Source organism: Ictalurus punctatus, chromosome 12 (assembly GCF_001660625.3).
Source record: "Ictalurus punctatus breed USDA103 chromosome 12, Coco_2.0, whole genome shotgun sequence".
In the NCBI taxonomy this organism is placed as follows: Eukaryota; Metazoa; Chordata; class Actinopteri; order Siluriformes; family Ictaluridae; genus Ictalurus; species Ictalurus punctatus.
The window spans coordinates 4,295,250-4,310,614 of NC_030427.2; the positions used below are offsets into that span (position 1 = coordinate 4,295,250).

Sequence of the window (15,365 nt, forward strand, 5' to 3'; positions counted from 1 at the left end):
ACAGGGCAATGGGCACATTAAGTGTCAGTTACTGTGCCCATTGCCTCGTTTTAGTAGTTATGTACTGTCTTGTTTGCACACGTCTGCACATGCAATTTATGTAGAATGTGTAGGTCTTTTTTTTTTTTTTTTTTTTTAATTCTGTGTCGTCGCATGTGGTTAGTGTGTTTTATGTAGCATCATGGTCCTGGAGGAACGTTGTTTCGCTTCACTGTGTACTGGACCAGCTGTATATGGTTGAAATGACAATAAAAAGCCACTTGAACTCTCACAATGGTTTCTGTCATGTCTGTTTGTTAGTACACCAGTGGTTTCTTTTTTTTTTTTTTTTTCCAGCACTTTCCAAATTGTTGTACTGGCTATGCCCAATGGTTGTGCAATGGCTCTGATCAATTTTCTCCCCCTTAGTTTTAAAATGGCTTGCTTTTCTCCCATAGACAACTCTCTGGTTTTCTTGTTGGTTTATCCTTTTTAACAACAAACAGTCTTCACATGTGAAATATAGGGCTCAAACCAAGAGCAGACATTCAGAACTATTAATTGTTTAAACAGTTATTCTAACAGGGCACACCAGGACAGGAAGAAACACCTGTCAGTCACAAATCTGTCAATTTCTTGATCACTTGGAAAATGGATGGGTTCAAACTAGGGATGCCAGGAGAACCGATACTTTGGTACCATGTCGGTACCAACATTCTTAAAACATGACGGTACGCGTTTTTCGGCAGTACCGTAGGTACCGAGGTTGCAATTCTTCCGGAACTGATGGGGGCAGCAATACGCGCAAGTGTTTTAGTCGGTCCACAAGCGCTGAAGAAGAAGAAGAATGCCTTCAAGCACACGGGAAAAACTACAGAAAATGGTGACAAGTTTAGCTCCACCCGACTCGTTGAGGGGAACGGTGGTAAGAGTCAAATATGGAAATACTTCACATTCGAGGCGGATGACAACAAACATATAATTGATGTTGTGAAGCCGGTGTGCAACCGATGCTATCTTTCATTTCAAACAAAGTGAAGAAACACCTGGTATTTGGCGAAGCACCTGAAAGCCGGTCCTATATTATGTTTGTTTGAAGCAACTGCATTGTGGCCGTGAAACCAGCGAACGTTATGCTCCATGAAATGTTGGTGATATCCAGTTATTTGTTAACAACAGTAACACATTGCGATGTTATAAACTACCTCCTAATGTTCCTCCATGCATCGCCATTCAGCTCGTGTCCTGTCAGCTAAATGTAGCCTAAAGTCACTAATAATTATAGAAATGTTCATGCTTTTAATAAATCTTTTTGGCCTGCCACCATATCAGTGAATTTAAACTAATGCTTGCATTCAGAGTATAAGAGTGCGTGCGCGTGTGTGCGCGTGTTCAGGAGTGCAACTTAGCACTTGTAGCCTCCACTGTTTTATTAGTCATTGTCAGTGTTTGATAACTAAAATATCCTCCCCTCTCTCTCTCTTTGCCAGTATTAGCCAGAGGAGGATGTCCTCCAGGAGAGTTTTTAATTAATTAATTTTTTAATTTTATTATACCACACCGTGGTATCGACTTTGGTATCGAGTATCGTGTACTTTTGGTGGTATCGGTACCGACTACTAGTTTTTGGGTTTCGTGACATCCCTAATAATTACAGATTCAATGTTCTAGAAGAAATTAAAAAAGGACAAGCAGGTCAGTCTAACATTTTACATTTTTCTGTAATGTTCTCTCTTTCCCTCTCTGTCTGATTTTCTTTTTTCAGACAAGTCTCTCACACATGCATTTAAAAAGCAAAAACAATCTGAGGACTAGGGCAGAGGTGTGATGCAAGAGTGCTGCTAAGCCCTGAAGTGCATTATTTTCATCCATCCAAACACATGTTCACACACTACACGCAGTTTGGAAATGCCAGTCAGCCTGTAGTGCATATCTTTGTATTGGTGGAGGAAACTGGAGTACCCAGAGGAAACCCCAGAATCACGGGGAGAACATACAAACTTCGTACACAGGGTGGGATTCAAATCCCCAGCCCCGGAGGTGCAAAGCAAGTGTGCTAACCACTAAGTCACTGTGCTGCCACATTATTTTCATATAACAGCATAGACTGGAGTGTTATTTCACTTATACCGCAGCGATTCGCCAACTTTTACCAGGTTTTAATTGATTAATATCACCACATCAATTATACATTTTACCTTGTTAAACAACACGTTTCTTAAAATCTGTTTATTATTAGTCTTTGATTATGTGGAGCGACTGTGGTACCCATCTATTATGTATAAGCTGTATAATCCTGTGTATAAGCTGTTATTATAGAAACAATAATGTACTAGAATGAGTGCATTAATATAAACCTATCATTCATGTTACAGCTGGAACTACTCTCCAAGCCATGCTATTATATAAAAATAATGCACAGCACCTCATCAATTAGATTTGCGCATTCAACTGCAACAGACAAAGTGGTTATATTTTTTTTCTGTTTCACCCCTCAACCAGTGGTTATATTTATCACCTGGAGTCTCTTTTATCAACCATGTGTGCGCATAGTTTTGTGCTTAGGGTAAGTGTGCCCATTAAGCCCACCAAAATCTTGATTGATAATCGAGATGTATTGGGAAAATGCAAGATTGATCTTTCATTTGGAAATATATTCACTAGTTCATGTACATTTGAAAATATGAAATAAATAAATTATTATATAATATGTCAAAAGTCTGGCATAGGCTTAATTAGTGCTGTGGCACCATTTAAGCACATGTATGTTTCAGATAAGCTTACATGATTTATTGACGAACATAAGTTTTTTTTTTTTTTTTTTTTTTTTTTTTTTTTTTTTTTTTTCAAATAATTCATTTCCCTGAACAGACTTCCAGTACATTTGTGTGGTGAGAGGAGAGATGAAGGGGCACTACATTTATTTTCTTTTGCCTTCACTGCAAGTCTTAGTGACACATGGGTGATATGGCCGTCAAATATTAAAATCCAGAGGGAGAGGTTTTTGGGGAGAGGTTTGTGCAGTAGTTTAAAAACACTATCTTCTCCATCCGGCCATGGTCTGTCATGGTAAAGCGGGTACAGTCTGGACCACCTTGACCAAAAACTACAATGTTTCTCCTTGTAGACGGCATATGAGGGAAGGATCTGCATTCCCTCATATGTGAGGCAGACAGTTATGTTCCCTCTCACGTCCACCAGCACTCTGGTACACATTCTTGCATCCCTTTTGAAACCTGGAAATTTTTTGAGGATGCATCAGTGACCAAGCCTTTCTCCTCTACATTGTAGATATTTTGGGGTTTTGTTATCACATCTGCAAGATCTATTTCTTTTTAAGCATTTCAAGCCAGTGGGTGAACATGCCAGTATCAGCTGCGGCCCTCGCTCTCGCCACAGGAAACAGTGGTCTCCCACTGGTGAATGGGCTCTGAATGCCACTAGCCAGAATATAATAAGTGAAGCCCCAACCCCAGTCACTTACAAATCATCATATTAAAATCTCACATTTGTCATTCTTTCATTTATTCCACTGAACTTAGCCTATATTTCAAGTTTTCAAGATTTTATTTCTCACATACACAATTACAGTATCTCACAAAAGTGAGTACATCCCTCACATTTGTGTAAATATTTGATTATAAATTTTCATGTGACAACACTGAAGAAATGACACTGTGCTACAATGTAAAGTAGTGAGTGTACAGCTTGTGTAACAGTGTAAATTTGCTGTCCCCTCAAAATAACGCAACACACAGCCATTAATGTCTAAAACGCTGGCAACAAAAGTGAATACACCCCTAAGTGAAAATGTCCAAATTGGGCCCAATTAGCCGTTTTCCCTCCCCGGTGTCATGTGACTTGTTAGTGTTACAAGGTCTCAGGTGTGAATGGGGAGCAGGTGTGTTAAATTTGGTGTCATCGCTCTCACACTCCCTCATACTGGTCACTGGAAGTTCAACATGCCACCTCAGAACTCTCTGAGGATCTGAAAAAAAGAATTGTTGCTCTACATAAAGATGGCCTAGGCTATAAGAAGATTGCCAAGACCCTGACACTGAGCTGCAGCACGGTGGCCAAGACCATACAGCGGTTTAACAGGACAGGTTCCACTCATAACAGGCCTCGCCATGGTCGACCAAAGAAGTTGAGTGCACGTGCTCAGCGTCATATCCAGAGGTTGTCTTTGGCAAGTAGACGTATGAGTGCTGCCAGCATTGCTGCAGAGGTTGAAGGGGTGGGGGGGGTCAGCCTGTCTTGTCTTGCAAGAGTTTTGTAGTACTGTTGTGTGTGGGTTTTTTTTTTTTTTTTTTTTTTTTTTTTTTTTTTTTTAAACCTGAAATATTTTTGCATTGAGAAATCATAGCGGTCTGTAAGCCTGAAAGACTGTGGCATATGATTCAATGCATGTCATAAAATGTTGTTTTTTGTTGTTTTTTTTTTTTGCATAGAATTTTTGTTTTTGACAAGGTTATCCCAAAGGCATATGTCTGTGTGTTCAAAGCACACGTGTGTAGCAAAGGTGTATGTTGAAGCATTTTATAGGAGAAAGAGAGCGGACATTGACCAGAATGGTGCTGTTGCTTTTGGCTGTTTTGAGCTGGTATTGATTTCATAGGGCACTTGATTGTGTCTGTGTCTTTGTCTGTCTATTTGTCTGTTTATGCATGATATGATTGGCATATTTGCTTGGCAAGTATTCATATTACACCATATCTGTAGAATAATGAGTTGCATTTATGGAGAATTGTGTTTGTGTGCATGGTGAATATGTGTGTGTTTTATGCATGCAAGTCACACTGCATAAAGATAAAATCTGAAAAGCAATGCGCTGAACAGAAATCTGGACTGAAATGCTGTGATTTTGCACATATATCGAGTAAAAAGTATAAGCTATATAGTGATTTAAAAAAAGACTATCTCTGTATTCTGCTAATCTCTATTGCCTATTTCCTAGATGTTTCATTGGGATTCATGTTAAAATTAAGCATAAATTTCCAAAGCATCTGAATGTGCTCTGTAGCCTGTGGTGACCAAAGGGTTACCACAGAGATCACATGTTTGTGTTGCTACTTCCCGCGGCTTGGTTGCGAGCCTGTTGCCGTGACAACGGCCTTGATTCAAGGCTGCTGTGGAAAGCTTGTGATTCATTGATATTATCCCCATACCTGTCTGCAGATGCATGTTGAGGGTGTCTGAGCGCATGTGTGTGTCATTGTGTTTTTGTGGGCCTGCACATGTTCTGCAGTGGCAATGTGCCATGGTTAAAAATAAAATAAAAATAAAGCCTTGTCTGTGAAAGAATTCCTTAGCTTAATGTACTTCAGAAACATTCAGACCTTTCTATCCATCCATTGTACTGAACTTTCTTCGTGTTTTATATGTGTCTTTTTCTAAAAGAAGAAGCTTATGTCTTCTTGTTGATCCAGCAAAACATGAAGTAGGTCACTGCAGGGCCGTTTGTAAGAGTACAGCATAGTAATACAGGCCAAATTAGTACCATGTGTGTATATATATATGTGTGTGTGTGTGTGTGTGTGTGTGTGTATGTATGTGTGTGTGTATATATATATATATATATATATATATATATATATATATAAAATATATATTTTGTGTATATATATATATATATAAAATATATATTTTGTGGGTGTGTACAGTACCCTTTGAAAGCATTGGAACACCAGTTCACTTGTTTTTGCTCTAGACTGACATTTGGGTTTGAGATCACAAGATGAATATGAGAGTTCAGAATTTCAGTTTTTCTTTCCAAGTATATATAAGTAGATGTGTTAAATGACATGGAACATTTTGTATCAGACCACCCAATTTGTAGGCAAACAAACATATTGTAACATGTGACTAACAGGTGTTCCTTGTTACCCAGGTGTGTCCTGTTAGCTTGCTTATTTAAAAAATAAATAGCCCTGAACATCTACTCTTCGTTTTAGCCTTCAGTCAGTGCGTTTACATGGACAACAATAATCCACTATTAACCCAATTAAGACAATACTGTGATTAAGAAATGTAATCACATTAGCATGTAAACAGCAATTTTTAATTACCGTAATCTGATTAAGGTCATACTCGAAGTAAACACAAATGGAATTAAGACATGTGGAGTACTCCTGTTTTAGTCGCATTATCGACGTGTATTTCAGACATGTAAACACCTTAATGACTTTATTAATGTCGTGTGAGAGTTTTCACCGCATTTTGCGACAGGACATGATCAAACATGGCAGTGCTCAACATTTTATGGCGAGCAAGAGAGTTCGGCTGCGTCCCAAACTGCATACTTGCCCACTATAGGCCTGTAGTGGGGAAAAATACATGTATCTCAGCTACTGTATAGACGGTAAGTACGCGGTTTGGGACGCAGCCCGCGGCTTCAAGCAGTCGTCTATTAGCACGTACAGCACGACAAATGATTAACTGCACTTAAAGCGTTCGTAAAAAAAATTTCGTAAAAAACTATTAAAATAAAAATTCAATAACTTTTTTTATTGTAGGAGTTACACATGTAAAACCAAATAACCACATACACATAACACAAACCAGTTTCTGACTGCCTGCATGCCTTAACGCAGAGGTCACCACCCCTGTTCCTGGAGATCTGCCTTCCTGAAGACTTTAGCTACAACCATAATTATGTCCACCTGACCATCTAAGGGTCCAGTGATGTCCTTCAGGTAGGCCAACACCAGTCTGTCACATGATTTCATGACCACAGATATCAAAGCAGCACTTCTGTAGTCATTCAGTCCTCTGACCTTGGGTTTTCTTTAGGAGGGGGATGATGGTGGAGTATTTGAAGTATGAAGGGACTTTACACTGCTCCAGGTATCTGTTGAAGATCTGGGTGAAGATGGGTGACAGTTGTTCAGCAGAGACCTTCAAACAGGCTGGTGAGATGCTGTCTGGGCCTGGAGCTTTCCAGATCTTCTGTTTCTGGAAGAGCTGGCATACATGCTCTTCACAGATCCTAAGTGCGGGTTGTGTAGCGAGAGCGGGGGTAGCAGGGGGTGTTAATGATTGTGTGGTGGGAAGGTCAGAGCTGAATCATAGAAATGATTCTGGTCATCAGCCAGTTATTGATTTGCAACAGATAGAGGCAATTGTGTCTTGTAGTTGGTGAGCCTTTCCAACTTGATGCAGGGCCATTGGCCGAAAACTGTTTTTTGGGGGGACATTGTTCAGTGTGGTAGTGCTAGATGTGGAGTTGCAGATCCCGACAGACTTGGGCCTCCCAGTCAGAACATCCAGGATCCAGTTGCAGAGGGAGGTGTTTAAACCCAGCAGGCTCAGCTTTCAGTTGTTGTGGGATGATTGTGTTGAATACTGAAGTGAAGCATCCTTACGTAATTGTCCTTTTTGTCTAGATGGATGGTAGCAGATATGGTGTCCTCTGTTGAGTGGTTGGGATGGTATTCATACGGATATGGATCCAGTGTGGTGGGAAGACTGCTCTTTGTGTTTCAAGAGTAGCTGCTCAAAGCACTTCATGATGATGGGTATGAGTGCAACAGGCTGGTAGTCATTCAGGGAGGACACACATGATTTCTTCGGCACAAGGATGATGGTGGTCATCTTGAAGCACACAGGGACAACTGATTGGCTCAGGGAAATGTTGAAGATGTCTGTGGAGACATCTACAAACTAAGCAGCACCTGCCCTGAGCACCTAGCCAGGTATGTTTTCAGGACCTGCAGCTTTCCATGGGTTAACTCTGGACATCCTGACATTTCCTGACATCTGCTGCAAATGGACAGAGTACTTGGTCAGTGGGAGTTTGGGGTGGTCTTCCACGCTGGCATGTTGTTCTACACTTCAAATCATGCATAGAAATCATTTACTACATCTGGGAGCAAGGCATTATCATCACAGACAGGTGGTGTAGCTTTTTACTCTGTGATGGCCTGAATGCACAACTATTCTTTCTGCATAGTTGTGCTTTGCCTCTTTGAAAGCCCCCTCTCTTCTGGCCAGCAGCACCAGGCAATACATTGGTTCCAGGGCCTGGTTCATGTTCAGTAGAATTTGGTGATGATAGACATGTAAACCAGTGGTTCTGATATGGTGTAGGCTACACGTAACGTGCACCATATTAGCGGACCCTTAGTGGCTGCTGCGTGCTACCGCACCGCTGACATTTTGGATCAAACCACATTATGTGTAATCACTCGTTTAAAAAAAAAAAAAAAAAAAAAAAAAAAAGTATATCATAAATAAATTATAAAAAGTAAATAAGATTTACTACTGTACATATTTAATAATGTAATATAATGTGATATTTCACCGCTTCTAGTGAGTCTTATGCCCCACTGCTACAACCTTCAGAATGTGGAAATCTCAGCTTCTGAATTTTTAGTGATTCTTTTCTTTATATATTATGATTTTATTATTGTACTTCTGTACAACTTTGGGGTAATATTGCACTTCTGAGTCTTACATCCCACTGTACTGAATCCATACTGTATCATAACATACGTTAGGCAATATGTTAGATCTCCTATGAAGTACATAACTATAATCTTGGTAGAATCTTGCATAATTGCCCAGTCCCTAACTGACCACATTACTACATAGCGCTGATGACCCATGTTTCTTAGAGCTTAGCTTCAGCAGGCTTTAATGTGAGGGGGGAAAAAAAAATTCAATTGTACTTGGTTCTCGTTCCACTCCAGAGTAAGAAAATACTAATTCAGTCCTGTTTGTGTGTTTATTTCTTGAGAAATAGAAGAGGAGTGTTTATTGCTTGCTTTGTTCTTTTTTTCTCCCAGAAGGCATGATTCTCATTTCATTACCTGTGACTCTGTCCTCGCAGACACGGACAACCTGACTGACCGGTCGACCTGACTGACCGACTGGTGTTTTGTGCCAAAGCAACGGTGCAAAACAGAAATCTTCAATGTTATGAGAAATGTAAAAAAATATTTTCCCATTAAATAATTAATGGGAAACACCACGGAGTAGTGCACCGACGTATTGGCCAATAAAGGCAGTTATTCACGCCATTGGCCAATGGTTTAAAAATCTCCAATGATCAGGGCCGATTATATCCTGTCAATCAAAAGAGGGCGGGAAAACACATTGAATTCGTGCTGTGTGTAAAGATGATGTCTCTTGTGTGGAATGACTTTGAATTGGGTGACAATTACGGCAAAACTGCAGTTTGTAAGCTCTGCACTGCATGTTGGTGAATGAGTGTCTTTTTCACCGGACATGAGCAGCAGTGAAGCGGGAGTTTCAGCATCGAGTCTTTTTTTTTCTTTTCTTTTTTTTCTTTTTTTTTTTTGCCACACTGCTCGCTCTGAATTAATGCGGCAGTACAACGATTAAAGATTTAAATGAAGATGAGTTGACAAAAAAAGTATATATTGCACAGAAAATATATTCGTAGAGTAGTACATTTCATATCCAGATAATGTTAATGAGTTAATATAAAAAAGTTTATATTACATATCACCAGTTTGATGTTAATGATGAAGTAGAAATGCTTTTTTTTTTTGTGGAGAGTGAATGTGAGACTAACAGGAGTTGTTTTTTTTTAGAATTCAGTCGATGTTAATATGAATTAATAACGTTCAATAAGTTAAGAAATCTTTTAATCTTCAGAATTGAGTTCATGTGTTAATATTAATTAGAGTAATGTGTTTTTCCTTTTTATGAGACCAGTTACTGTGAAACAACTTGTTGAAATGGAGAGAATAACGTTTTTATTTGCATTTCCTTCAGAATGGTGGAATTCATTATTGTTAATTTAAAAGAAGGTATAAAAGGCAGAATCTCCAAACTATCGGCAGAGGCTGATATCACTCTGAATAATCCGTTATCGGTATCGGCTGAGAAATTTAGTATCGGTGGATCTCTACTGCGGAGTGCTGAACCCTGTCCACTGCCGAAAGCTCCTACGATGGGCACCTGGGTGGTCTGAGGAACATAACAGAGTTCAAGGTGTTGATTTTGGCCCCCAAACTCCACAGATCTCAATCCGATTGTGCATCTGTGGGATGTGCTGGGCAAATCAGTCTGATCCATGGAGGCCCCACCTAGCAACTGACAGGACTTGAAGGATCTGCTACTAACGGCCTGGCACTAGATACCACGACACAACTTCTCCTCAGCAGTAAGAATCAGAAGGCCAGATTGGAATTTACAAAGAAATACAGTGATAAACCAGAAAAGTTCTGGAACCAAGATTAACCTATACCAAAGAGATGATCATCGGTCAAGCACGGAGGAAGTAGTGCAAGCTTTGGCTTGCATGGCTACTTCTGGAATGGGCTCACTGATCTTTATTGATTTATGTAGTTCATGATGGTAGCAGTGGAATAAATTCAGAAAGGTACAGAAACATTGTGTCTGCCAGTTTAGAGACATGCTTCAAATCCAATTGGGAGGAACTTCATCTTGCAGCAAGACAATGACCCAAAAATACACTGCCAATAATACTTTCGGAGGGGACTGTAGATAGATAAACAGATGGTCAGACAGACAGACACAGACAGACCGACAGACAATCCCAAAAGGAAATTCACAGATTACAGCAACAATTCAAAAAGTAGTGTGTGTAAGCGAGAGTATTCAGAATAATAAATAATAAACATAAATATCTTATAAAAAATAAAATAAAAGACAAAATATAGTATAGGAGTATAATAAATAATAAAATGATTAAAAAAAGAGAAAAAGTTTCACTATGGTAAGCCTTAAAATTTTCCTCATAACATAAATGTTTATTTATGCCTTTTCATTGTTTTTGTTGCTAATTTAGATAGATCAGATAGATTAGATAGCTTTAGATGGGCGGCTGTGGCTCAGGTGGTAGAGCGGGTTGTCCACTAATCATAGGGTTGGCGGTTTGATTCCCAGCCCACATGACTCCACATGCTGAAGTGTCCTTGCGCAAGACACTGAACCCCAAGTTGCTCCCGATGGCAAGTTAGCACCTTACATGGCAGCCCTGCTACCATTGGGGGGTGTATGTGTGTGTGAATGAGACGCAGTGTCATAAAAGAGACGCTTTGGATAAAAGTGCTATGGACGTGCGCCATTTACCATTTTAGATCAAGCAATAAGGTTGATGACAGTCTTTCAACAGGTAGTCTACATTTTAAGACCTTTTTTTGTGTATATATATATATATATATATAATTTATATATAATTTATATATATTTATATTTATGTGGCCTGTGGAAGGAAGAACAAAAGTTTCAGTTAATATGTAGAGAATTGTACCTTTTCAGCCATATTAAAGGAAATAAATTGATTTATGTCCTTGCGATTGACCATGCTAAACATAGATAATCAGCTGTTAAAGCCTTAAATGAAGGTGTGCAAAAATGCTGTACCAGAGAATAGCCAAAGTTTTATGTTTAGACAACACAGAATGTATGCGCTTGTAAACAAGGATTATTGATTTGTCTTTCTGGGGTTTTTTTTTCCTCAAAGCAGTGAGGTTGAGGGTAGTCAGGCAGGGCAGCAGCTTTCAGCAAGTAGTCCACATTTAAATGCTATGTTTATTATTGTAATCTACAGACTGAAAGTGGTGGCTGAGCAGAACTTTACTGTCAAGGTGACTGTAGTAACGTCGATCTGAATTAAACCAGCGTAGGGAGGGGAGAAACCCAATGAATTTACTAGATGAATTCACACTGTTGTTCAGAGACATTAGCTAATCCTGCTATTCACTAATAAGGGTTTGGCATGATTAAAACACTAAGAAACCAATGTGAAAATATTTTGGGCCACTTTAGTTAGCTTGAAAACACAATTGAGTGAGGTTTCTGGGGGTTGAGTCTTTCATACCTTAAAGTTCTAGAAACACCCCTGGTAAAGTCATGACTCAAGTTGCACCTAAAATTCCAGGTGTGAGTTCATTCAAACTGTAGAATTTAAATGGCGTACATTGACCCTGGGGTTTTTTTTTTGTTTTTTTTAAAGGTGTTTAGCAGTGTAGAACATTTAAGATTTTAAAGATTTAAAAATAGCATTGTGTAATCTGTGTTGGTGTAGTCCTTTGAGCAGTAGGCCTAAACCAATAATTGATCTGTTGTATTTTATTGTCTTACAGATGTCTGCCACGCACATTTTAATGCACACTTCAGCTACTTCAGCCACCACTGCCTCTGAGCAGAATGCACAAACCACTTTTTCCATAGGCCACTTTGGCAAGGAGCAGATCCGCATCATCGATGGGCCATCTAACCACTGTGTGGCTCATGCAAAGCTCTCTGGGATGAGGGAAGTAGTCCAAGGGTCTAGCAGCCCCAGTCCCCACCTTTCTGTTTCACCAGTCAACAGCGAGGAGGATGATGGAGGAGGTGGGCCCAGGGTGAGGAAAAAACGGAAAAAAAAAGACAAGAAAGACACAAGAGAGGACAGAGAGTGCAACAATAGACCAAAGAAAAAGAAGGTACAGAAAGAAGGGAAGGGGCTGCTCCTGAAGAAATCAAAAGCACTGAACGAGCTAAAAGAGACAAAGAAGGTGGAGGGGAAGGTAGTAAAGGATCCTAAAAAGGTCAAGAAAGTTCAAGAGGTCAAGTCAAAAACACAGGGAAAGGATGTGACCGCCCCACCAAGGCAGCGTGGGAGGAAGCCGAAGTGAGTTGAGGATAAATGATGGCATTTAAGTACATTCGTTCTTTAAGTAAGAAATATGCTTGGTGCGCTTTTATAGGAAAATAATCAATGACATGGTGATGCTGAAACAACCCCAGAGTTGATTATTTTCCTATAACCTTTGACCGTTTATAGTTAGATTTAATGTGAAATGTCAGTGAGACAAGTTCCTGTTATCACTTACGTTATAATAACTGCAGTTGAGGCCAAAAATGTACATACACCTAGGCTAAAGATATTCGTTCTCAGTTTTTCACAACTCCACACATTTCATGTTACCAAAAGTTTCTTTTGGCATGTCAATTAGGGCATCTACTTTGTACACATTGGAGATCATTTTAAAATAATCAATTGGAGACAGATTTATTTCAGCTTTAATTCACTATAACTTTATTTACAGTGGGTCAAATATTTATATACTCAAAGTTAACTGTCTCTTTAAACAGTCTGGAATATTCCAGAAATTCATGTAATGACTTTTAAAAGCTTTTTATTGGCCAATTGTCACAATTAGGTGTTAGTTGGGAGTCTACTTGTGGTTGTAAACAAGCCTACCTTTAGAGACAGTGTCTTTTTGCCCTTTATACCCTGGGTAAATCTAAGCAACTCATCCAAGACCTCTGGCTAGAAAAAATTGGACCTCCACAAGTCAAACAACTGAAGGTAACGTGAGCATCTGTACAAACAATTGTGTATGCAAATATAAAAATCTTGGGATCACAGAGACACTGCATCATTCAGGAATTAAGCACAAATTAACTCCCAAGGATGAAGGATCTTTGGTCCAAAACGTTCAACTGAACCCCAAGACAATGACAAAGGAGCTGGTGAAGGAGTTCGAAGTATCAGGAATGAAATGATGTTCTACCTGTCAGGAGGAATGAGCAAATTCCAGCAAAGTATTGTGAGAAGCTTGTGGAAGGCTACCCTGAGCATTTGATACAAGTTCAAACAATTAAAAAGCAATGTCATCGAATACTAACAAAGTGTAAACATTTGACCCACTGAGAATCGGATATACAAAAGCTGCAATAAATCTTTCTCCTAGCTATTATTTTTGAAATTACCTCTAACGGGAATTAAGTAATTATTTTACTATATTTCACTAATACAGGAAATGTATGGGAACATGAAATGTGTGGAGTTATGAAAAATTTAGTTTAAATGTCTTCAGCTTAGGTGAAAACCTGTTGTATAAACAGTTCTCTCACTAGCTTCTCTTGTTTATCGTAGAAGAACAGGCCCATTTGTATGGACCTGTGATTTGAATTACAACCACCACTTCTGTCAAAGCTGTGCTACTATATAAAATGAACACCTGATCAGTCAGATTCAAGAATTCAACAGTGTGGTATAGTACTAGAAAAGACGTGTCAAGCTTTCATATGCTTTCATTACCATATTAGAAACAACCATGGTCATTGGTTTGTAGTATGAATCCACTATCATATGAGATGATATGATATTTAGTTTGTGTTAACCATGTTAGAGATCTTAATAAAATGTGAAGCTTCATGTTCTAACTAATTTCCCATATTGTGTAGAGAGCAGAGTGTTGTCCCCCTGGAGAAAAGGAAAAAAGGGAAGCGGAAAAGTGATGCATTGCAAGAGGCCGCTGAGAGTGATGATACTGCCTCACTCTGTACACTGGCTACAGGAGGAGAAGAAAGCACAGACCCTATGGACAACACTGTGAGTGCACCCCCATTCTTGTTGTATTTCATTCCTGCAATTCATTCTGTGCATGGATTTCATTTAATGTGCTTTTATCTTCTAGACATTAATGATTAAAAGACATAACCTTTACTTAGCTTCTTTTTTTCCATTCTTTCTTGGTTTGGATAATGCTGCTTTGTGTTGTGTGTGAAGAGAGGATTTAGCACCTATAATAATATAAGAAAGTGGCAAAGTAGATGAAAATGACTTTTTGGGGTCTCATTTGTATTATTTGATAACCAAGAAGTTGTCTGTCTTTTTTCATTCTCTATCTCTCTCTCTCTCTCGCTCTCATTTTGCCCATGTTCTTACTTCTTTCTCCATCCCTTTGTCTTTCTTACTCACTATGGTGTCTCACTTTCAAACTTTCATTGGTCTTGTTCATTCACTTGCTTGCAGAAGAGGAGATCAGGTCGTCAGGTGAAGCGTAGGAAGTACAATGAAGATCTAGATTTTAAAGTTGTGGATGATGATGGTGAGACCATTGCTGTGTTAGGAGCAGAGCGAATTCCCGCTCTCTCCTCCTCTACCCTAGCTTGGCAAGCAGAGGTAACTGCAGTATCTCCCATCATTGTACTCTACCACACATCTGCACTACTTCTGTCTTCAAGCCCACCATTACAAGTGTACACAAACACCAAGATGGCAGATATATGGAAATGTAATAAATGCATGATTCTGCACCTCAGCTTATAACTAGTCTTACTATGTAACATTTTGAAATATTACCAAAGATCAAAAAGTGATTACCTTTAAATGAATACCTGTACATGAGCACAGTTTTTAAATACTGATGGCTCCGATATTGAAGAGCAAACAGACTAACATATCTACCCCTCTAGCTGACTAGCAGAGTGCATGCGCTGGCTAACAGGTTGTGTTTAGCTAGCTAGCTAAATTTAAGCACAGACATCTAAGAAATAGAAATATGGTTTAATCAAAAGCATTAGTTACAGTGCTAGTTGTTAACTTGTATTTGTAAACATATTTCTGAGTAAAGCCAGTTCTCCTGTCCGCTCCTCATCTGGAGAGAGTGAAGATG

The 15,365-nt window shown here is 39.2% G+C and overlaps 2 protein-coding genes across 8 annotated transcripts in view; both read left to right on the top strand.

The window, feature by feature from the left end:
* Positions 1-15,365, top strand: part of atg3 (autophagy related 3) — a gene marked incomplete in the record, with an annotated part of 729,311 nt that overhangs the window by 429,177 nt on the left and 284,769 nt on the right.
* Positions 1-15,365, top strand: part of chd6 (chromodomain helicase DNA binding protein 6) — a 116,642-nt gene that overhangs the window by 16,598 nt on the left and 84,679 nt on the right. For 6 of the 7 annotated variants that reach the window (XM_053684457.1, XM_053684458.1, XM_053684462.1 and 3 more), the window contains exons 2-4: positions 12,060-12,589; positions 14,152-14,299; positions 14,723-14,872. In XM_053684457.1, coding sequence (XP_053540432.1) covers positions 12,060-12,589; positions 14,152-14,299; positions 14,723-14,872 — 828 coding nt within the window. Of the gene's footprint in view, positions 1-6,511; positions 7,674-12,059; positions 12,590-14,151; positions 14,300-14,722; positions 14,873-15,365 lie in introns of those variants that run through there. The other variant, XM_053684460.1, reaches the window with a different exon arrangement.